The sequence below is a fragment of the Ictalurus punctatus genome, chromosome 3 (assembly GCF_001660625.3).
Source record: "Ictalurus punctatus breed USDA103 chromosome 3, Coco_2.0, whole genome shotgun sequence".
NCBI classification, from domain to species: Eukaryota; Metazoa; Chordata; class Actinopteri; order Siluriformes; family Ictaluridae; genus Ictalurus; species Ictalurus punctatus.
The window spans coordinates 14,965,201-14,989,495 of record NC_030418.2 but is presented as its reverse complement, the minus strand read 5'-3'; the positions used below and the strand labels follow the sequence as shown (position 1 = coordinate 14,989,495).

Here is a 24,295-nt window from a genome sequence, read left to right as displayed (position 1 = left end):
ACACTGTTGTCCAAAGGAACTGTTTGGCCTGAAAAAGGTGCACCATGTTTAAAAAAAAAAAAAAAAAAAAAAAAAAAAAAAAAAAAATAAAACCCACACACTCACAGGTTTAGCATGAGGTACTGCCCCCTAGTGATGCCTTTCATAATCTGCAAACATCATCTCCAAAAAAGGAGGAATGTTCTCAGTTACATATCTCACTTACAAAAACACAAGCGCACATATGCACTAGTTTCCTTTAATAATGTGTTAGTGACCTCACTTCCTCCCAGTGCTGGGCAGTTACACAAATCTGCAGCTTAAAAGGTAATGTTATCTTCCTATTCACTCAGGCGATTTACAGGTAATTAACACCGCCAGAGGTAGTTTGGGCCAAAAAAAGAACACGCTCAAAGAGTGCTCATTCAACATCATTCCACTTGTTTCTATTCATTTTTAATCGCACTCTTTTCCTACACAAGAAAAAAAAACACACACGCAGTTAAACACACTGAATGTCTTTTTTTTGTTGTTCTTTTTCTTGTGCTCTCTCTCTCTCTCTCTCTCTCTCAAACACACACACACACACACACACACACACACACACAGCTGCAGGAAGACGCAGCAAAGTTAGTGAACAACATCGGGTGGACCTTCCTTCCCCTGGATGCTCACCTCCAAGTTATATGTTAGTCTGTCTGTATGTGTGTGAGGCTTTGTGGTTTGTGAGAACGAACAAGAGACTGCACTCTATGACAACTGAAAGATTGGCATACTCAACTGAATATAACAAGAACCATGGCAGTTGGTCTCCAATGTTTGCAATTCTTCCATATTTCAACGTAGAATAATTTATCTACAACTGTAGACAAAAAGTCAGACTTCTTTTTTAGTACACGATACAGAGATCAGGAGCATTAGCACGTTTGTCTCGCAGGGTTGGGGATTCCAAACTCGCCACTGTCTGGTGTGCGTTGAGTTTGCATGTTCTCCATGTACTCCGGTTCACATTTACATCCACAGCAACTCACATTTATCTCATTTACAGGTATACATCTGAGCAGTTGAGGGTTAAGGGTCTTGGTCAAGGGCTTTCATAAGGACCTTCCGATCAGTAGCCCAACGTCTTAACCACTAAGCCACCTCAGTGGTGGTTTCCTCCACCAGTCCAAAGACATGTGTTGTAGGCTGACCGGCATCTCTAAATTGGCCGTAGCGTGTGAATGGGTGTGTAAGTGTTTGCGAGAGTGTGCCTTGTGATGGGTTGGCACCCCATCCAGGGTGTCCCCCGCCTCGTGCCCCGAGTCCTCTGGGATAGGCTCCAGGCTTCCCCATGACCGCTAGGATAAGCGATATGGAAAACGGATGGAAGGATGGATGGATACAGAGGTCTTTGAATAAAGAGCGCTTTACTGAAAACTGTTGGCCAGGACACAAATGTTTAACACATTTAACACTGTTAACACAAATGCTAAAACTCTCAAGGCCAGCACAGAATGAGAGAGCAAATAATAACCCCGAACTTCTTGTTGTGTATATTAGCATTTGTTAGGGGTTATTTGGTCATTCAAGTCTTAGAGATTTAGAGGGGAAAATAAAGAACAATTAGAAACTGTACAATGCCTTTCAGATTTCCAATTCTCATTTTCCTCATTAATGATCGTTTATGTAAGGAGTAACACTTAATTTACACTTTACTACCTCCACTTCACGCTGGGCCATATAACACCACCCTGGCATGGGTTATATTTTTGTATAACATCACAGTCTGAAGCGTGTTATTCCACTTACATCACAGCAATTTGTCAACTATTACAATTTTTCATTTGTTAATGAACAACAGTCATTCCTTCACCAGCTGTTCTCTCTCACACTTCAAGTTAATAATACACAATAAATGCATACTGTTGTGCTACTGAGAAACCAGAAAGCTCAAACGTCCTGTGTCCTGAACCCTCCCCCATGCTGGGAAAGTTCCTCACTGTTCCAAAGTGCTGACACTTAAGACTTAAGCAAATAGAAAAGCACTATATCAATGAGTACACGGGGTTTTTGTTCTCTGTTAAACACGTTTTTTTGATCTGTTTATTGTTCGTCTTAGATTATGTGGAGCATCTACCAGTTTTCAAGTCCCTTTGAATGAGCTGTTACTATAGAAACGATAATGTACTATAATGAACTATCACATTAATACACAATAATAAACCTATGAGGTATAGTACTACTACTGTCAGAGCCATGCTGTTAAAGCCTATGTCACAATCAGCTCCTTACCTCCCTAGGTTGTGAATAAGTTTGGGCACTGGTAAGGACCCTGACTCGCTACACATTGGGACAATTATAATTAAATTTTTGGGCTACATGACTATATACTCGTGTTGTAAACGTCACCAAAAATTAAAAACCTAAAAATGTTTAAGTTTTATGCGTCCTATAAATTTGTTTGCTTAATCACATGCGTTTCTGTCATGATACTTCAAGCAGGATCGTAGGCTAGCTAGTGGATTTTTTTTAATCATTAAACACTTAAAAGTCGTTAGTCTCAAAGAAAACCGTATATAGAACATCAAATAAAGTTAAAAATCACTAATGTAAGTAACCATTTGAGAGCTACAATAAAGATAACAAGCTGCTTACATTTGTAGACGGAAGTTGGCCGAGTGTTCGTCCCCCATTTTTCTCAAGCTGAGAGGCTTCAGAAAACATGGCGTCATTTCCAGTAAGAAAACATAGTGAGTATCGATGCTCCCTGGTTTTTGCAGTGCATTGTGGGATTTTTTAGGGAGCGAACGTTCCAGTGTACTGTTAGTATTTTGCGATTGAGACAACCCTTAAAATTAACGACTCCCTGATCAGTGCCCTGATTACTGAACTAGGGAGCTGCTCAGCACCTTCTGGGTCGAGAATTCAACCGTGCTGTAGTATAAAAGTGTATAATCTGTTTAGATCAGTCTGTACAGGATTTCACAGTTTTTTTTTGTGATTGTTGCAGCCAAAAATGCTTGATCTTTGCTGTGGCTTTTTATTTTTTTTTTTAATTTGCCATGCAACTTGCGGAGTTTGTTGTGCTTTTTTGTGGAAAACTATTTGAATTGCAATAATTGCAATTGCAGGAAAGTGTTTTGCACAGTGATGTTTGTAGGTAAATGAGACCTTTTAGATGTACTCAAGTTCGACATACATAATCGAAGAGGGCTTTGGCTGAATGCGTGTTGTGACGATGTCACATGATGCGTCATGGCCCAAATCTGAGAAAAATCTACGGTAATTTTGAATTTTAAATGATCGTAAACTCCTCAGAATTTTGCAAACTTTGCTTGATTTTGAATTCATTTCTGCCATCGCAAAATCCTGGAAGGACTGTTAAATAATTGTAAAATAACCCTGTGAAGGGTTCCTAATTGAATGCGCATAGTTTGTTAACTTTCACCTGCGAAATACAGATGTGACTCAGGTTTAGACTTTAGGTGATCAACCCAGCGATAGCTGTTCTTCCTGCACTCTGGCATTCATCGCTCTTAAAACATGATCTTGGCCAGCTTTAAGCTCATCTCTTTTATACTGCAAGGTGGACAAGATGCTCAGTCTGTGCAATAGAAACCAGGATTGGGAAACGAGCTTATATGGTTTACTTAAACGCTAACTGTGTTGTGCTAACTGTGTAGTGTTGCACATCATGCTGATCGGTTTAGTGTGTCAAGTCCTCATGGAGTTATCTAAATTCAACAGTAAGAAATAATGCAGGCTGACCCTGAGGAACAAATCCTCCTAGCAGATTCAAAGTTTGTTTTAATATAATGCAATATATTTACCAATATATCTCAGTCATTCACTTATACCCAAGTCAGTAAACATTTAGTGTTTAATGGATTGTACAGTGGTAAGGTGATAGAGTGTTCCTGCTGTGCTGTATATATGTAAGGAATAACTGTGGCCATATTACCACCTCGCGGTCTGTATTATTTTCTAATAATTCAACGGAACAGAGTCAATTATTCCGCTTATACCACAGTTACACCACCTCAAGACATTGTTCAGATATTTTATTTCAAGACATTTCTCAGATTTTTGTCCTTAAAACGCTCGTGTGTGAACTAATTTATTACGCGTCCGATCTCAAGCCTCCGTTGCTAGAGCTAGTAACGCAGGGTCGAGCTATTGACATGCAGTTATTTCGGAGAGAGCGTTCACATTTTTTTTCTTTTTATGCTGATAATATAAAAACAGAACAAATCAATACATCAATATGTTATTACTTGTTCACTGGCTTGTGTGTATATATATATATATATCACGACCCGTCATTAATAATTTCAGCAGGCTAACTTTTCCGTAATTTCACTTAATTTGGCGAAGTGATATGGAACTGTAATGCGGTCAAGACCTGACTGGAACTACTTTAGCTATGCGTTTACTGTCAACTAATTGCACGCCTCAGAACGTCTGTCAGCCAATCAGAATCGAGAATTCAAATGACGCGTTTAAAAGTGTTAAATTAGACCTTATTGTGTTGACTGTATGTGTTTAGCATTTATTTATTTGTATTTTTTTGCTATAACCTACATGGACAGTAAAATCCAATAGCCTGTAAACCAAGATGCTGCTGTTAGACTAGATACTGTTTGTGAGAGGATGATGTCCATGTTTAAAACAAGATAACGGTCATTTTCAGATACTTCATCTCACAAGTTCACCGTCGAAGTTCTTACCTTCCACGAATCTGTTCACGGTCACTCCCCTCATGTCTCCTCCGTCGCTGTCAGTTTCCATCTTCTCTTCAGTTTTGGAAAAAGGTTTTTTTCTGCAAAGAAAAGTTCGAGGAAATGTTTTTCTTTCCTAAAAACATCCTCTTGACAAACATTTAATAGCCCTCCGCTTCACCTAACCTCTTCCCCTCAGTGCGCGCACAGTTAGGCGCGCGGGTGTTCCGCAGGTGTGTCTGACAGCACGCGCCCCCGAGTGCAAGGCGGATAAAGGCTGTGTCTCAAACCACATTCTACTACTTAGGAAAGTGCAGGCAGCAGTAAACTGACCAGCGCGAAATGCACTTGTTAGTAGGTTAGTACGCGATTGTGGACGTAGCTCAAGACCTTTGGCTTTGACCAGTCCAGACGAGGTGACAAATTGAATGCCCTCAATCTTAAATTTTGTTTATGGGAACAGTCTGATTTGAGAAAACAGTCCTATATGTACACGGTGTCGAGTTGTTTGACCTGCTAAAGGGTAAAAAAAAATAATAAAATAAAAAAAAAGAAAGAAAGAAAGAAAAGAAAAGACAAGAAGGAAAGAAAAATATGTCCGAATATCAGCCAGTATCATGTGCACCAATCAGCCATAAAATTAAAACCACCTGCCTAATGTTGTGTAGGTCTCCTTTGTACTGCCTAAACATGTCTAACTTCTCGAAGCTTGGACTCCACAAGACCTCTGAAGGTCTGCTGTGGTATCTGAAACAAAAATGTTAGCAGTAGATCATTTAAGGCATGTAAGATGCGAGGTGGGGCCTCCATGGATCAGACTTGTTTGTCCAGTACATCCCACAGACGCTGGATCAGATTGAGGTCTGGGGAAATTGTAGGTCAAGTCAACACCTTGATCTCTTTGTCATGTTCCTCAAACCATTCCTGAACAATTTATGCAGTGTGACAGGGCGCATTATCCTGCTGAAAGAGGCCACTGCTATTAGGGAATACTGTTGATATGAAGAAGTGTACTTGGTCTGCAACTATGTTTAGGTAGGTGATATAGGTCAAAGTAACATCCACATGAATGCCAGGACCCAAGGTTTCCCAGCAGAACACTGAACAGAGCATCATACTGCCTCCGCCGACTTGCCTTCTTCTTCCCATCTTCCCATAATGCATCCTGGTGCCATCTCTTCCCCAGGTAAGGTGACGTACATGCACCCAGCCGCCCACATTATGTAAAAGATGTAAATTCATCAGAACAGGCCATCTTCTTACATTACTCTATGGTCCAGTTCTGATGCTCATATGCAGGTGACATATAACACATAACGGAAGAATGTATGGAGAACACATCAAAGCATATTCATATGCCTGAGATAAAACAGAAGACCATGGCTGTTTTCACATTCATCCTATCAATCACTGAGCCCCTATTTGTCCAGATAATAATTTACATATTCTTTTAATCACTGTAGTCATTTGGATATCAAAACGTGTTACATGAAGAAAGAAGATTTTTTCTGATGACACTTACAACAGAACAGAACAGAATAGAATATAGCACAACAAATGAACTATTTATGTACTTAGAAAATAGACTCAAACAAATGTATGCATTTACAAAATGCTCTGTGAGACTTTACACACTAGTGGTGAGTCTTCCGACATACTCCAAAAACCAGCTGTGATGTTAACTGTAGAGCCATAAAGAGTGCAGGACATGTCTGTTCAAAAAAAGTCTCTAGTTTTAGCACTAATCTCTAAAGGGCTCTAAAACATCACCAAATCTGGTGACAAAATCCCTAAATTGGCAACATTGTGCCCAGTGTAGACAAACATTGCTATCAAAAGAATTATAACAAAGGGAGAATCTTCAAATTGTTTTCATAAGATGGAGAAAAAAAAAACATTGAACACAAAAGGGATACAGACATCAGATTAACATTGCTCCTTCAGTACAAATCATGCTAAAATGAATGTTACAAACTGGTAAACTGTTTGAATTATTGGCCACATCTGCATAATGATCAGTTGCATAATGAGTGTTTCGTTATATAGTTAGAGAGTAAGATAAAGCACTCATTTTGCATGAACCACTTGCATGAAAATGTTAGATAACTGCAGCACATAGGGTTATATATTAGCTAATGAGCTAGTGCTCAACACTTCTCTCAGGACACTTGGTCAAACAGGTCAGTATGATTACATGAAGCTCATTTATCTCCTGGTTTCATAACATTAAATAATGAATCAGCATATTTCTGCTCAGGTTTGAAACAGCACAAGGTTACAATAGACTGATTTCAAAGCAGATGTTTGCTTGTATTGAAATTTAATGCTTCTCCCTTCATTGCACATGATATTAGCTAGCTAATTCACCAGTGTACGTGAAGAGGAGTCAATTAATGATGTGTTGTTCATGAAAAGGTTGACTCTGAGCTAGTTCTTTTAGGGGAACATGAGTCGACTCATATGTCTAAAGAGCCATAATATCCTTTTGCTGAAAAATTCATCAGTATTCAGTTCTCTGATTCTCTAATGCCTTTAATCACACACAGCGTAACCATGTCCACAGTGCATCAAGTGAATTTTATCAACATCTAAGTTGTTTGGCTCAATATAACAATGTAGGTGGTTTTAATGTTGTGGATGATCAGTTTACAATACCATTAAAATAACAGTGTGGTTGACATTCTGACATATTTTTCTTTTTTGGTGGGTCAAACAACACAATGCCGTGTAACTACATGACACAACAGCACAATAATATGTTGAGGAATGAAGAAGGCGGCTATTTTTTGAGATCTCATTGTAGTTCAGCATCCTGCATAGGTTTGTAAGGAAGGGATTTCAGCAAAAGGAGGGATCCAAATTCTGGTGGATGGAGGCACCTTGCTCCTTTTAGTCAGTATTAAGCATATGATACCCTAGAGCGATGACATCCACACTACTGTGGGATCTGAAGGATGACTGTGACATACACCTTTTAGATGGGAATGTGTTACTGCCTTACAGTCCCAGAAGAAAATTAAGTATTTTGGCAATTGAACCATTGAACCAGATCCAGCTGAAGAAGTGAACACCATTCACAGAACAAGTTACAACTAAGGGCATACAAGGTATGTATGCTAGTGGCCCTTGTGTCTAGAAGCGGTTTCCGGACTGCTAAATTGCAGTTTCCAGTTAGTGATTCAGTCCAAGGGGCCTGCCCCATGGACGTAGGTGACCTGGATAAGAGTGCCAAAGCAGCGGAAGAGGCCACAGGGTACTGTATTACAGCCACTAACAAAAGCAGTAGTGGAAACCAAGGTCTTGCCAGCCAGGTCAGGGTCATGAGCAGGACTTATGCAGTGTGGGAAGAATTGGTGGTAAAGCAGGAAATGCATATAATATATAAAGTTGTATGCAAATGTTTGGGCACCCCTGGACAAATCATGTTTGTTTGTGGTTTTTGATCTGTGGGGATTGTCTCTTTCCAATAGGTCACCCCTCCCAAGTGGATTCCTTTACTTAATATTGTGCTTCATCTAAAGTCTTTGGGCTTCTCTCACTGAGAAGGACAGCTGTCTCTAGCCTTTGGGGTCCAACCGTAGGTTAATAAGCTACTCCTAAAAAGTTTTTAGTTCCAGCAAGCCCAAAGGAATCACTGATACACAGATGCCAATACCATACATGGTAGGCTAGCTGAATTTGATTGGCAAGCATAATATATGCCACACATTGGGCTGATGAGCCTAATACCTATCTTGATGCCACTAGCCAACAGGGGAGACAAGGCCACTTGTATATATATTGAAAATACAGATTCTAAATCTGATTTGGCTACGATTCTTATAAAGAAATCAGTTCTGATATTGGGTTAATATGCAAAAAGACATCAGCTTGCACTTCTAAGCAGATCCAGGGCAAATACAGCACTAGATTTGGTCCTAATATGGTGAAGTGTAAATTTATTGTCTGGGTGGTATAGGAAAAGTATTTCAACTACTCTGTTAAGAGGTACCTGGACCAGTCAGGGAAACACTTATCTAGAATGATATTATATTTTCAGTGGAGCCCCTTTTTGTCATAAAAATGTTATTGCCTGGTTTCTACATACCTACTTGCACTACACAAGACATTTTGAAATGGCAATGTAGCTTATTTAAAATCAGAAAGAATAAAATGGGCTTAAACAAAGAATTTGATATTAAGCCTTTCATCATTTTCTAAGTATATACTGTACAATGTGAAATTCTATTATTTCCTACCAGGACGTTGTCCTGTTTATGTGTTTCATGAATTTTCACTGTGATTTATGTTTAGTGTAGTTACCTGTTGAGTTACTGCACCATGGCAGTGCCTAAGCAGTACACAAGCCAAAGTGCCCTCCAGGTTATTTTCAAGATACTTTCTGATCCAATAGAAAATGTATACTCCCCATATTGGACTTGGAATTTCTTAAACCAGTCCATCAATTGTTCTGTCAACAAACACTGTTCTGAAAGATGCATTCCCACATTTAAACCGGTGTGGAATACAGGCAATTCCCCAGCTTTTCACATCAGCAGAGTGAAGTACCCTTCCCTTGGGGTTAGCAGAGACACCCACAGTGTTCAAATCTGCAAGACGTCTTCGAGCCCCTGCAATGCCATGCATAATCTCTTGGGGAGGCCCAACAGCAGGTGATGAGCCAGACAAATGTCCTAATCTTGTAGACTGTTCAATGGTATGCTTTTATTTGCTACCCCAGTAGTAAAAATTGGCATTGTTGCATCACAGATTTATCTGAATGTCAACACTATTAGCCATATCACAAAATCAGTAGTGTTTAGGGGGAGGGGGTAATTCTGCATATCAACATCCTGGAAATTGAAGTTATGTGGCTAGTGCCACAACATTTTCAGGAACCCCTAACGGGGCCACACGTGTGGACTGACACCACCACGGTAATGTTTTACATCAACTACAAAGGGCCACAAAATTACAAATGACCTTAAAGTGAGCAAGAAATCTCCAGAATTTAACAGATACACATGTTATGCACTGCCTACCTATCAGGCTGATGAAGTCAGACATGCTGGATACGCTCTCTTGTAGCAGTTCTGTGAACAGGCAATTGCAAATTTTCAAGGAGGTAGTTCAGCTAATGTGGAAAACAGAAGAATGGATATCTGGCAAGGCAGCTGTGCTAACTACACTTGGCATCATGAGCAAATTACATAGGTGGAGAGTCATTCCATGTCCTGGCCTAGGTGTTCCACTGCCAGGAGTGAAGGGTCAGTCAGCTCCCTCACAGAGGGATCAGCATCTGCAGACTGGAGAGTTTGTTTCAATGCCAGCAGTACAATAACTAACATATTGCCAATGTATACCTCACACAGTGTAATATCATAAGGTCTCACTAGCCCATCAACCATGCATTAATGTTCTAGTAGCACATTTGGGCATAGAGCGCGGAGGGGAGGTATCAAGATTAGGGATGAGGCCCAGGCTGACCTACTTGTGGTCATATACCTCAAACGTGCCCCACAAAACCCAGGCATGGTTGAGATGTCAGTCCTTTAAAGCTCTTGATAAAATCCTTGCACTGTGGCATAATGAAATTCATTGCAACCAGCATTGTGTGAAAGAGCATGTTTAGTCACACAGGTTACATGTCACTTGGACTACCACCATTTTGAGTGTGGCTGTCACAGCTATTTTATTATTTTATTAAATGCTAATGCTCAGAGGAAATGGAGCTAAGGAAAACCAACCCAGGCGGAAAAATGAGAGGTGAGTGCCAACACAGAGTAACAACACCGAGCAGTAGTAGCTGAATGAAGCTAACAAGGTTAACACCGCTATTGATGGGAACACGATCTTAACCACCTGTTAAATCTATTGTTAGCACTGGAGGACAGGATACCTTATAGTACCAACCATAGTCATAATTTGTTTTACAGAATGCTCCATATGGTGTATGTGCACAAGAAGGTACCACCATCCCTGAGTCAGTCAGGTGAAAGAGAGGATGAGCCAGAGGATGAGTGTAACGTAGATGGGACCTACTCATGTAGGGTCATGGTCACAAAGTTGGTAATTTTGCTATTAATACTTGACAAGGAAATCAGAACACCTCAGTACTCAACTAATTCCAAAGGAAACCTCCCTTCTACTCAATCATAGAGCACAGAGTAGGCAACCAGAGAAAGCACTGAAAGACTAGTTAGGTGTATTTTGGGATGGATATATAGCCAAATCATTACTTAATAAAACAAGATGTTATAATATATATGCTTGCAACCGCTAAATAGTCATTAAGGGCCATATTCAGTTGAGTTAAGCACACTCAGTGGGAATTTAGTATTGAAATTGCACCCAACTGTATTCAAGGCTCAGCTGTAAATTCAGGGTTTTGGTCTGTAAATACACTATGGAATGCCATCTGAGACCACTATTAAATGTATAACACTATTAATTAATTAAGAGTATTGTCTGTTTAAAGCCAATGAAAATCATTGGAGGAGACCACATTTTAATCAGAGATATAGACTTGAGGACTTCGCACTTAAAGTGAGGCTGTAGTCAAATGCTATGTTACAAACTGCCAAACAATGAGGGAGGAAGCCATATTGTTAAATTAAACCAAATTTGCAGTTACTGATGTGATAATTACTACTAGGATTATTCAGGAATCAAAATGTTGACAATATACCTGACTGCTATTATGTGTTTATTTCAGTGCTTGCCATCTTCATCATATATCATTGTATTAGTCTTTTTATTTTATATTTGACAACAACAAAAAAAACTACTACTTTCTTCAGTCTACATTTTCTATCATGGATTTTCAATCATTATTATTAGTATTTTTTTTGTTGGGGGGGATTTAAACGCAAGTGCTTGTGTTTAAAGGCAGTGGTCTAGACTACTAAACAACCAAATCTCCAGGTGATTGCATATTCTGTATGCGTAGCCCATCTTTGAATATGAATAGCAATGTCCCTAAGTGACCGCTGGTTTCTTAAGCCCCCTTTCATCTTATCTAGCTTATGACACCATGTGTGTACTGTAGTTGACTCAAACAATAGACCTGGTTTAAGCATACGGTCAGTATCATATATATATATATATATATATATATATATATATATATATATATATATATATATATATATATATATATATATGATAAGTAGATTAAAAAAAAGATCATTGGCTGCATATACAATCTACTACATGAATCACATTTATAACCAGGTTTTCCTGGAATGCAGACTAAATTACCTAGTGATTGATTATTTTCCTAGTAGACATGCACATAGCCACATTTATAAATATGCAGACTACAAAGATGGTCAAAACCTGTCCAGTGTACAAAAATTACCCCACAAAGCATGTAATGGCATACAGTGGTATAATGTTAAATCGCTTGTGTGTAGGATACAGAACAGGGGTAGGCGAGTGTAATGCCCAGAGTAGCACTGAGGCCATATTGGCAGGCAGTTGGTGGGTAATTTGTTCAGTGCTAATTTGGCCTTCTAGAGTGTTGTATGTGAGAAGACCCTTGAGGACCCCAGCCTGACTAACATAGTCTCTGAGTCACTGAGGACAGTTTTTAAGTGTAGAAGCTCTATGTATAGAAATAAGAACTGATATGTTTTCATGCACATAGATAGAGTATCCATCAAGGTCATGATTACTCTGGGTATTAGTGATTATGTTTACACTGAAGTACAGCAGTAGGAAGAAACCATGTTTCGGAAGAAAGAAAATTCATTTGTTCTTGTGTAAAGTGGGTTTGGATACTCAGACCTGTCTTGGCTCACTTTTTAAATTTTGCTTTCTGCACAAAGAATATTTTACAGTGCATTAAAGACAAATACCTAATGCCATCACATGTTTGTGTGCACATTTCTTTACACTCTTATCTTTAACATGCCGCCCTTGTCACCCTTTCTAACATCTACTAACACCCCCTCCTTCTACCACTTTCCCTTTTAGCTCATTGGCTCTTCTGTTAAGCCCAAATATATTTTTAGGCTGTTATTCTTTTTGAGGGGTGGATACAGCAACTGAGGGGATAGATATATACAGAACCCCCCTACAACAGAGAACAAACGTTCCTAATGTTATTCATCTCTCTGTTCAATTATCAATGGAGGATTAATATACCTGCAGACTATCCTGGAGAGAACAGCTAATTCAAAGTAAGGTTCTGAGCTTACCTGAAAATATGTTTGTGTGTGTGTGTTTTTTTTTTGTTTTTTTTTTTAAGTGCATTGCATCATTTCTATGCTTGACCAAAAGTGTTCAATAAAATGTTTTACATAGATGTTAAAATATATCTAGCTAACCTAACTCCAGAAACTCTATACGCATTTATGTACATTCAGACAGCAAGATGACAGATGTCATGGTTCAGAAGGTGTCCTTCCCTTTTTCTTGCTCACCGTGCCACGCCCAAGCTGATGAACAGCCACTCGCAGAGCAGAGATCTCACCAAGACATCGAACGACTGGTGCAAGGAACACTAAAAGCAGCAAAGGACCCAAATAAAAACCCAAACCAAAACAACTCAAAGCTGGAGTATAAGGACACAGTGTCTGCATTCAAGGTCAGAGAAGCACAAGCTTCCAGCACAGATTCTGACCTCCAGAACACAAATACGGGCTACTCTGCAAATGGCAGTCCTCATCCAGAGCCTGCCATAAACACAAATGATACCATTAAAACCTATCCGACATCTGATAAACAGGACAGAGATTCATCGTCTGTGGAGAGTAGCCAGTCTAAAGGCAAGGTTTCCTACAAGACTGTGTTCGAGAAATGGGCAAGCCTGCAATATGAAGAACAACGTCCTAGTACAAAGCGCCAGCTCTCTGCAGAGAGCGCAGCAAAGTGTGTGACTGTAAGGAAGAGGAGCACAGTGGCAAGCAATAAAGAAGAGCCAGCAAAGCCTCTCTCACACACCAATCCTGGCACACAGCCCAGGAAAGCTGGTCTACCCATACGCTCCTCCTGTCAGAGGCAGCCAAGAAGACAGCTGTTCAGCAGCACCGGGGTCTTCCACAAAGTGGACACACACGTAATTAGCAAAGGGAGGGAGGTAACACACACACACACACACACACACACACACAACGATAAAAAAAATCAATATAAAGATATTTCTTAATAATATCTGGTAGCCGAATGCTAGTGTTGAATACATTAAACTATGGGCATCAGTACATTGTAATATTGTTGTATTTGAACTATGACCATACAGAAAATTTCACGATGTGATGGTACACAGTCTACTGTACATGGAGTTGAGAGTTTAGTGGCACCTACCTTATTCATCTTACATTCATCTGCCATTTTCACATGTCCACCTATCATATAAATAGGTTTTAGCTCTATAATTATAGTAGACATTTCACTGTCTACATACAGTGTACTGTTTACTATAGTTCCCACTTTTTTCCTTTTAAGTCTCTAGGTTTCTCTCTCATGTCATCTCGGAGAGTTATTCCTTGACACGGTCTCCTCTTGGCCATTCATTAAGATCTAGATCTACATCCAGATTTCTGTGACAATCTCTATTGTTATAAAATCAAATGTAATGCATTTAAATTGTGTTTAGTTTTGTGTTCAGTTTTGATTGGTGTTCAAATCTGTGTACGGTTAGAGAATATAGCTAGTTATTTCCATACAGAGCTTGTTTTAAATCATCCTTTTGCTCATCATCAGTGCCCAGTTTCCGACCACATCACTTCTGTTGGCTGAATAGAATAATTTTTCATTATTGAACTCTTCTCAACCCAGTGCTGTTGTGCCTGATGCACTTTTCCCAGCACTGCACACACTAACATGCCACTATCATGACAGTGTCACTGTTGTGCTAAGAATGCTTCACCACCAAAATAATATCTGGTCAGTTGAGGTACTATGGTGGTCCCTTACTGTTACTGTTAACCTACAAAAATGCACCTTAACGGTATGTACACCTGATGACGAGGGTGGAAAATACTTCAGTAATTGTGCTTCATTACTCTACTTAAGTATTACTTTACTTTATTTTAGTATTATTGAAATCGACAACTTATACTCTTACCTAAAATCATTTGCAAGAACAAAATGCTTTTTACGCCTTACATTTTTTATTTATACCTCCAAAGTAGACATTACAAATCACAATGGACTCTATTTTTTTTTTCCATCCAACCAATGAAAAAAATGTATGCTGTATATCAAGGTAATGGGCCTGGTTTAGCATCCAGTCATATCAGTTTGGACTACTAATCAAGCATTGTACCAGTTCATAATTTGCAGTGACCTTCTTATGCTTCACAATTTAGTTAACAATATAGATATCCATGTGCATCTGAAGATGTATAAGCCATTAGACTGCAGTATCGATCTTGAGGATGAGCGCTCCTGGCTGACCTCAGTGTTTAAATATACTAGAGAAAGCAAAGACTTGTATAACATGAGGTGTCTCCTTTGCCTCCTAAGAAGGCATGAACTCTGTCTAATTTGAAAAAAAGCAAGTTGAAGTATTTAGCTAATTGCCTACCATTAAAATTTGGACACATTTTGCCTGTTTTCTCTGCTAATGAGGGTTTAACTAGCATTGATTCCAGAAACTAACATAATTGGCTAGGGAGTAGGTTGAATTCTAGCTAACAGTACATTTTGGATATTTACAGATTATTCCACTTCTGATTAATTCATTAGTAAACTATGTCATGTTAACCACGCATATGACCAGCAAACGTACAGAGACTGACTGATGGTTTCAGGCAAAACAGCATAGTCGCTTTAAAATGATAATCCTTTTCCGATACATAATAAAGGTAACTTTATACATGAAAACAAACCAGTTATTTAAAAAAAAACAAAAAACTTCAGTACATTTAAAAGTAGCAACTTTACTTTGTCTTGAGTACATTTTTAGCTGGAGACTTCCACTTTTAATTGAGTAAGATTTTGACACATTGTCTATACTTTGTATATACCCTCAGTACATTTTCCACCCCTGCCAGGCAATGTTAAATTCGCCAAGATAAGACTGAAAGACAGAGGCGTGTCTAGTTTTGCTTTTACTTCTAGGTAGAATTTCTGAACAGCAAAATGAACGAAGGTTTAATATTATTGTCTAATTAATCAATCCAATGATACATGGTCTCAGTTCTTATGTGTATTTCAGCTGAAAGAGCAGAGTGTGTTCTCACCTCAGAACATTGCTCGCGTAATTACACAGGGGGCCAGAAACGAGCTAGAAAAAATCAGGGCCATATGGGTCTGGCTCTGCCATAATATTGGTAAGTACGTACACACACTTTCACTGAAACAGCAAGAGAATCTAAACACTAAATGAACTAGTAAAACAGAATGGCATTTTTCTTTTCTTGAGTGGAGTAAACACTGCATATAGTAAGCACAAATACTGTAAAATGTAGGGGGGAAAAAAACATGACGCATGGTGCTCTATGAATATATTGTGTGCTTGTGTGTGTGTGCAGAATATGATTTGGATGGGTACCTGGGTCTTTCCCCAAAGCTCTGCACCCCAGAGGAAGTCATTAAGGCAGGTCGAGGACTATGCAGCGGATTTTCCAGCATCTGTCTTGAAATGTGCAGGTGACTGCCAGCGTGAAGAATGTTGGGCTTGTGATAGTGGTGGACAAGCCATCTCAGATTCTCTCATAAATATTCCACACGTGTTTTAAGAAACAATGCATAAGATGGAGTAATGCCATGTAATATTGTTTTAATGCTAATGAAATCATTCAGCGAACACTCGTGCCCATTCTTTCATTTCCATATGCATTAGCATTAGAGCAGTACCATTATACCATAAATATTTAGAGTTTACCTGAAGTATAGTGTGAGCTGTACTTGTTTTCTCTCTGTGTTCTGTAGGGAAGTTGGTATTCAGTGTGAAGAGGTGAGTGGGTACAGTAAAGGCATTGGGCACTGGCCTGGGCACAGGCTGGCAGATAAGCCTTCTGACCACATGTGGAATGCTGTGTGGGTGAAGGGGCAGTGGGGGCTTCTGGACGCCTGTTGGGGGGCTGGCACTGTCAACATGGACACCAAAACTTTTGTTAAGAGGTTAGAATTCTTTGCACTAATCACATCTGTATACAGGATACACATGTGCAAAGATAAGTGCTAAATACTCAGCACTATTGTTTTACAGTATATTAACAATGCTATTCATTGCTTGTTTAAAAATTAGAAAAGAGATGGTGAATAACTCATTGTGGTACGTCTTTTAGATTTGACGATTTTTACTTCCTGACTGAGCCGGGAGAATTTATAAACTCTCACTTTCCTGACGAAGAGAACTGGCAACTGCTAGACAGTCCGATCTCTCTGGGGCAGTTCGAACTGATACCATTAAAGACCTCAGCATTCTACACGCTGGGACTGACCCTTCTACAACCCACACAGTACAAAATAACCACAGGTCACACACCCACATGTGTACAAATGCTTTACACAAAATAAATAATAAGAATAAAGGAATTAATGTATGTTCTCACCCACACTCTCAATAATGCAGAGGGAAAACACAGATTTGCATGCAGAAAAACAGTGTGTAGACATACAGTACAGCACAGTACAGACCAAGTTCATATCTGGATCCTTAGCTCAGTCTCCGTAGCTCGGGGGCCGTACATCAGAGAGGCCCAAAATAACATTCTTCTTCTGTTTGTGAAGTTATTGTGTGCTTTAAAGATTAAAGCGTCTCAAGGGGAAGGAGGGCCAATATGTTATTGTTACTAAGATTTCCTGAGACAGTGACAGAATACCCTCTGCACACAGCAAGGGATACAAATATATAAACACTGAAAGGAAAACATAAAAGTGAAAACTCCCTTTCCAACAACATAGTTTCCATTCAAATGTTGTAAGAGTTGTAAGAAATGCTGTGAGTGGTGAACAACACACCCCACCCTAATCGTATTTGGGTTTTTTTTGTTTGCATGTTTGTTTTTACAATAAGACTTTAGGTAGACTTTAGGCAACTTCTTGCAAAATTGCGACTGTATAGTTTGAACACGGAACCTGGCTAAGAACCCTGTAACATTTTGTAAAATCTTTTGTGTCTCCCACAGATGACGGGGAGACAACGGTGTCTGTGAGCTCGTGCGGACGGTTGACCTTTGCCTATGAGCTCAGGCAGCGGGACTCGGAGACAGGAGCTGCAGGGCAGAACGAGGTCGACGGCTCATGTGGTCTGCTGTCAGTGACGCAGCAGGGCATGAATCTGCGTCTGCTGCCACCAGAGCCAGGAGCCTATGAGCTGAAGCTATTCGCGCGACCAGAGGGTGACTCTGGCACTCTGCTCTGGGTCTGTACTCTGGAGATTGAGTGTCCGTCTGTCCAGCAGAGCCAGTCGCTGCCCGCTAACCCCTATCTGAGTTGGGGTTTAGGTTCCAGTGCAGGGGTGCATGGGGTAAAGGGCTGCAGTGTGCCAAGCCAAGACACTCTGGAGGTTTCTGAGAGAGGAGAGTGTGAGGTGGTGCTACATACCTCGCGCCCCCTGATGATGGTGTGCGAGCTCATACACCCTGAACTCGACTTCGCTCTGGCTAAGCGCTGCCTGGCACTGCAAATAGCAGCAGAGCAAGTGGTGTGCAACGTGCTATGCCCGTACAAAGGCTACTACCGTCTTTCTGTGTTTGTGCGTGATTACGATGATGGAAGTGGCTCCTTTCAGAATGTAGGGAATTTCCTGTTGCGATGCAGGGGCTTAGGAGTGAATCAGAATGTGCTATACCCTCCTGATCTTAGTCCATGGTGTGGACCAGGAATGCGCACACAAGCAGCTGGACTGTCGCACTTTAGCCACACAGGGGCATTGGTGAATTTGCCTCAGGGTCGCTGTAATATTACTTTCCACTGCACCTCATCTCAGCTGCAAATGCACGCAGTCCTCAGTGCAGAGTCATATCAGAAACCGAATCAGGCCGGCTTTCCACTGTCACGACACATTTTGCTCACATTCACAGACAGCAAGGTGACGGTGAGTGTGTGTGTACCGCAGCCTGGAGTCTATCGCCTGGGTTTGTATGGACGCACACCTCCTCAGCAAGACTACGCACCGCTGTGCGACTACGTGCTGCGAAGTGCGTGCGACAGATGTGGAGAACCATTCCCATGTGTGTATTCAGCGTGGGGGAAAGGGTGTGTGCTGCTGGAACCACGTGGAGGCGTGCTGGCCCCACAGAGCTGGGTGTGCTTCCGTGTACGGGTGCCGGCAGCACAGAGAGTAAGTGTGCTCGCAGAGCAGCGAGTGGAATTAAAAATGAATAAAAGCAGGGTGTGGGAGGGCAGGGTCTTTACAGGGAACATCACTCAAATTAAACTGACTGCAGCCACTTCAGACACCAGTGACTTGGCCGTGCTCATGACCTTTGATGTCCTCAACCGGGAGAGCAAGCAGTGATGGAAAAGAGAGAAAGGGAGACAGAGTATGTGTGTGAATGTAAGTGTGTATGTATGTGTTGGGCAGCTGGACAATATCCATAAAGTGAGCTTGTTTATGATGAGAAAGTTGCTTGTAATTCTTTTCGGGGTTGTTTTTTTCCCCCCTGGTAAATGGTTTGTTATGCACTGGATGTATCTTCTGAAATATATATTTCTTTGTATTCAAGAAAGCATTTCTTAAATACAGTAACCTCAAACACAAGCATTTTGAATTTGTCTTCATTTTTTCCTCAGTCTGACCTCCCATAGTGTACTTATAATAGCTGTAAAAAAAACCCCAAAAAAACAAAACCATAGACATTTTAAGAGGGCGTGGTACAACTGTAAAGGGCATTCGCAGTCACAGAAGGGCAATTTGTGCATTTCGCAGCAGTGTGATTCAAGGACAGGGTACACGGCCCACTGGTTGATGAGAAACTTTTACATGACACGTCACTTAAAAACTGTTCAGAGTATGGTTTAAATACGTCCTAAAGCTCAGGATATGCTGTTTATGTGTCAAAGAACACAATATACTGAAGTGAAAATATGCTTGTGCTTAGCAAGAAAAAAAAACAAGGACAAATGAGCAGCACATTATATGGAATCATTCCAAATAGAAGGAAATGAGAAAGTTGAACTTTTTCCAAATTGGAGTCGTATCTGGTATCAGACTGGCCCTAAGCTCTACAGGAGCCAGAGGGGACACCATTGTTTACATGCTGCAGTCATAACAAATAGGACCTCAGTATACACTTGGGCTGCAGATCCACTCCAAACAAGAAGTAAAACAATGCCTGCTATGTGTGTGTTTGTGTGGGTATTGCCTGTAGGGAGAAGGTCAAGTACTGCTGATGTAAGGTGCCAGAAATACTGTGTGTTTTGGATCTGTGTGTGAGGAGCTGGTGTAGCGATGTCTAGGGAATTGTTGGCATGTGTGTATGGACACATTCAAGGGGTGTCAAGTCTGCATGTCTTTGCATAAAAACAACTGCTTGGTATGTGGCAACGATTGGATGGAGACCAGAAACCGAGAGCCAGGAAAAAGGATATGTACTATCAGATAAAAACACACAGAGAGAGAGAGAGAGTGAGAGAAATCACCGTAGTAATGGCAGGCTCAGAAGGTTTGTGCTGATGCAGGACTTGGCATTTTCAAAGACGTTATCACCATGTGACAAATACACTGCTGAGGGTATAAGCATTAACACCCACCTGCACCAACAAATGTGACTCACTAATGATGAGACCGTCCTGAAAATGCAGAGAAACCCACAATCAGCAAACTGAAAACACACGAAGACGTCCAGTAAGTGGGTTATAAATAGTTTAATGGATTATTTAATCTCATAAATACAACGTATAGATTATAAAAAGCATAAGTCACAGGAGAAAACAGGAGTTCCAGTAGTTTTGTGCAAATATAACTCAATAATTTTAACTTTCACACACTTTTGTGAACCTCTTTAACATTTCGGCACTTTTCAAAGTACAACCATTTTCACCACAAATAACAGTATGAACTCCAAACATTGGGTATTCTGAGGTAAAGTTTTAGGAATTCATTACTTCTGTTCTTGTATCTCCTCTCTAGAACTAAAGTTCAGAAATATCTTAATATTTGTCCGCAGTCTGGATGGAATGAGAAACGTGCTCATTGTTGTGCAGGCAATAACATACGGACTATTCCTATTTTAGGACTGGAATTCTTTACTTCAGGCTTGTTCCCTACCAAACATCTTGAGCAGTAATGTAAATTAGCCCTTAGGTTTCTGTTTTCCATAATAAGCACTTCTCACCACCAACTGTAGACTGATTAGCATAACAAGTGCAATCAAGTCTCTGTGATGGAAAATTCTCATATGTTGGTATAGCCAATATAGTCCAATACCTGAGAACATAAGAAAGAAGTCTTCAGCAGGAATGGTCTCTGATGGCCCCTGCTGATTTTTAGGAATGAACAGATTTCACAGAGTGGTTAACAGATGGGAGTCAGTAGCTTTGGTCAGGAACAAGCCCTCAGCACATAAAGCAAGTTTAAGATATTGCTGAATAATATTATTGTTCCAATAGAGGCCAAAGCCAAGACATCTGTGATTATAGATTTTTTTTTTTTGGTTAAAAAAGTGCTTCAGTTTAAGGTATGGCCTTTTGGAACACTGATGTGACCCTTCAGCTAGCAAAAAAAATATGTTTTTTCCTTTAATCCAAATAATTTTTCACATATAAAGGCTAATTCTTTCTTGGACACCAAACTCTGTTTAGTCCTCTAACCTCAGCTCCACAGATACAGTGGTCAGGGAAGACGTGGCAAGCAGTTATAGGGACAGCCTGGAGGGCCTCACTGGGGTCTGTCTCCAAAAGCAAACTAAAAACTGACCCCATTGGAAAATTTGCATTCATTCATCCAATTGTAAATAAGATGTCCTTTAAAAACCACCCATTCCATTTAATCCAGGCTTAGGCTTTGCCCTGACAATGACTTGTATTTATTTAAAGTTTTGCTTTGCTGCCCTCCAGTGCCCTCTCGCCAGCCAGCATCCGACCTTTCACAAATAAGACAAACACTCTGCTTATCCTTTCACCAATACTGCTGCTCAACTCTGCCTGGAAATGTGCCTCTTAGCCAAGGCACTTCAGTCAGCCTAATAGGAAGCCTCTGAAATAAGTTACAGGAGTAAAACATACCCCTAATTTAATCAGTTTTTTTTTTTTCATTTTAAATTCACAGCCTTATAAAAATACACTTTTCCCCCTCTCTATGTAATTCAATTCTTTTCAGATATGCAAAATAGTTTTTTTCCTCTCTTTGTAGTACCAGTTTGGTGAAAGGCAATTGTGTTATAAATATAAATATACCTCAGTAAGACACATTAACACATGCAGATAGTATGTGCTAAAAATGACTGCTACTCTGAACTACATATTAAAGAAGTGTTATGGAGCCCCATCGCCCCAGGACAGCTGCTCTGTGTCTGAGAAGCAACAGAAATTGTCTCGCTCGCAGAGCAACTGCTCAGTGAAAAAGCTCGGTCAGTCAGGCAACCTGGTGTGAACTCGTCTGACTTCACCTTTTACTGCACAATGGACACACGTACTCATAATAACCTGCACTTACAGAGTTTATGCTAAGACAAGTGTGCTATCTTGGAGCAAACTGCGTTTGATTGCTGAAAAGATACGAAGTGCTAAGTCTCCTTGGTGATAGTGTCAAGTGTGCCATATTGTAAATCTCCATAGCAACAGCGACAGTAACACACCTGTCGAGCATATCAATGACCACAGCAACTGTTACATACTCATACTGACTATGGTGAGAGATACGCTAGCTCACACAGAGTGCTAACACGTGTATGTGTGTGTATATTATATATATATATATATATATATATATATATATATATATAATTCCACTACTATACCCTTTATTCTTGCAGCACAGAGAGGAGCAGCAATGTCTGAATTTCTTTGGAAGTGCATCCCCACTCCCTTTCACAGCAAACTTTTCTTTCATTTAATATTCACTTTCGAAGTGCTACACTTCTGGCTTCTTTAATACTTGTTGTGTAGATGCCAATATCAGAATGCATGTTTGAGAATGACACTGCTTCTCCCCTGCTGTGTGTATTTAGTTTGAGTAAACATGCATAGAGGAGTGAAACCCCAGGTGAAGAGCTAAATCTGCCTGTAAACCACATGACACATTAGATTCACCGCTAAAGGCTCTAATAAAACACGCATTAACCACAATTTAGTCAAAGAAAGTTAACATACGACTCTCATCAACCCCTACACGCATTAATTGGAAAATAGGCTTGACAGGTAGGCCTTCATCCCACATGGAGACAAGGCTCTACTTTGTTGCTACACATCAAAAACTAATTCTACAGCCCAAGCTCCCACTCAACTGAACACTCAGATTCCCACCAAACTCTGTGTGACTATTGCCCCTTCCGTAACCATCTTGCCCTTACCGCAAATCCAACCCCCCCAACCTGGTGAAATTTTCTTGTTTGGCCACTTCAGTTGTCTGAGCCCTGTCATAGACGAGAGATGATCACCACAGCTGGAGTCTACAGACTGATGGAACATCACATCTGTCTCCCCATCTGCACTCCCCTGGATGTGGGCTTCTGAGCCTTCTCCTGTTAGTGCAAGTTTGCCCCCGCTGACAAACTCCATTAGCATTTAGCTACGATCCTAGCACTTACTCTTTGTGTAAATAGTACTGGAATTACCTCTCTAGCTATAGCGATATCTACAGGAACTCCTCACTAGTATATTCACATTATATACATTATGATGAAGCTTACTAGAAAGCGAGAATTCAACTGAAGAGTACCCAAATCTGTTATGTTATGTCCCAGCAATACTAAACCTACACGCAGAGTTATATGTGTGAACAGATTAATACATTAGAGTAGAGAGGCTTGATTTAAATGCATCAGAGCACAAAGATCTCCACAAGGTGGTTAAGATGATCTCTGAAATATATTGCCACAATTATGAATGTAGCATAAAGCTTTTATGACTATTTTAATATACATATGAACTCGTGCCACATCTTAACATGCACTTGGTTTCTTCTCATTATATGCTAAATGTATTATTTACAGAAGGAATGTCTCTCAGGAAGTAGTACAGAGTGGTAGTGAGCTGGGTGAAGATCTCTCATCATCTCTACACTATAGTGCTTTTCCCTGAATTTATGGTGTGGATTTATGAAGTGGCCAACCCCTCCCTCCCCCAGTGTCTTAGTCATCCCCTTAATATTGTGTGGATAGTAGAGAGAACAGCTGATTGGAGACATCATTGAACCTGGAGTGAAACCTCATCCTGTGCTAAAAAGGACAGAGGAAGGACTCTAGTCAAAGAGATCCCTGGGAGCATACAGGTCCACCTCACTGTTAAAGCACTCAATCTCCTTATTGGCCTCCTGCAGATATTCCTCTACAAACTGGTCCATTACTGAATACTCACATGTAAGGAAGCACACAATGCAAACAGTGACAACACAGTACACACATGAAAACAAATAAAGGTTCTCCAGAGAGTAGTGCTTTCACTAAAGGATACAAGGATGGAAGTTCTGCTTCTCTCCAAAGAAACTGACAAACTGATGGCCATTATAGAAGTAACCAGGAGGGAGTGGTTCCAGGTGCCTCTTCATCTATAAACAGATCAATATATTCATGTGA

General features: G+C 40.3%; 3 protein-coding genes across 6 annotated transcripts in view; 1 reads left to right on the top strand and 2 right to left on the bottom strand.

The window, feature by feature from the left end:
* slc4a11 (solute carrier family 4 member 11) overlaps nt 1-16,239 on the bottom strand; it is a 74,289-nt gene extending 58,050 nt beyond the window's left edge. The window contains exons 1-2 of one of the 2 annotated variants that reach the window (XM_053679634.1): nt 16,162-16,239; nt 4,689-4,780 (exon numbers count right to left, since the gene is read on the bottom strand). In XM_053679634.1, the coding sequence (XP_053535609.1) occupies nt 4,689-4,780; nt 16,162-16,202 (133 nt within the window). In that variant the 5' untranslated portion in view covers nt 16,203-16,239. Of the gene's footprint in view, nt 1-4,688; nt 4,781-4,865; nt 4,956-16,161 lie in introns of those variants that run through there. The other variant, XM_053679635.1, reaches the window with a different exon arrangement.
* Nucleotides 12,581-21,447, top strand: ky (kyphoscoliosis peptidase). Its single transcript, XM_017464267.3, has 7 exons — nt 12,581-12,841; nt 13,028-13,740; nt 15,826-15,940; nt 16,142-16,259; nt 16,542-16,733; nt 16,901-17,091; nt 17,744-21,447. The coding sequence occupies exons 2-7, from the start codon at nt 13,036-13,038 to the stop codon at nt 19,075-19,077; spliced, it is 2,655 nt and encodes an 884-aa protein (XP_017319756.1). The 5' UTR covers nt 12,581-12,841; nt 13,028-13,035; the 3' UTR covers nt 19,078-21,447.
* dnaaf9 (dynein axonemal assembly factor 9) overlaps nt 20,408-24,295 on the bottom strand; it is a 28,281-nt gene continuing 24,393 nt past the window's right edge. For all 3 annotated transcript variants that reach the window (XM_053679632.1, XM_053679633.1, XM_017464299.3), the window contains 2 exons: nt 24,174-24,267; nt 20,408-24,065 (listed from right to left, as the gene is read on the bottom strand). In XM_053679632.1, the coding sequence (XP_053535607.1) occupies nt 23,962-24,065; nt 24,174-24,267 (198 nt within the window). In that variant the 3' untranslated portion in view covers nt 20,408-23,961. The remainder of the gene's footprint in view (nt 24,066-24,173; nt 24,268-24,295) is intronic.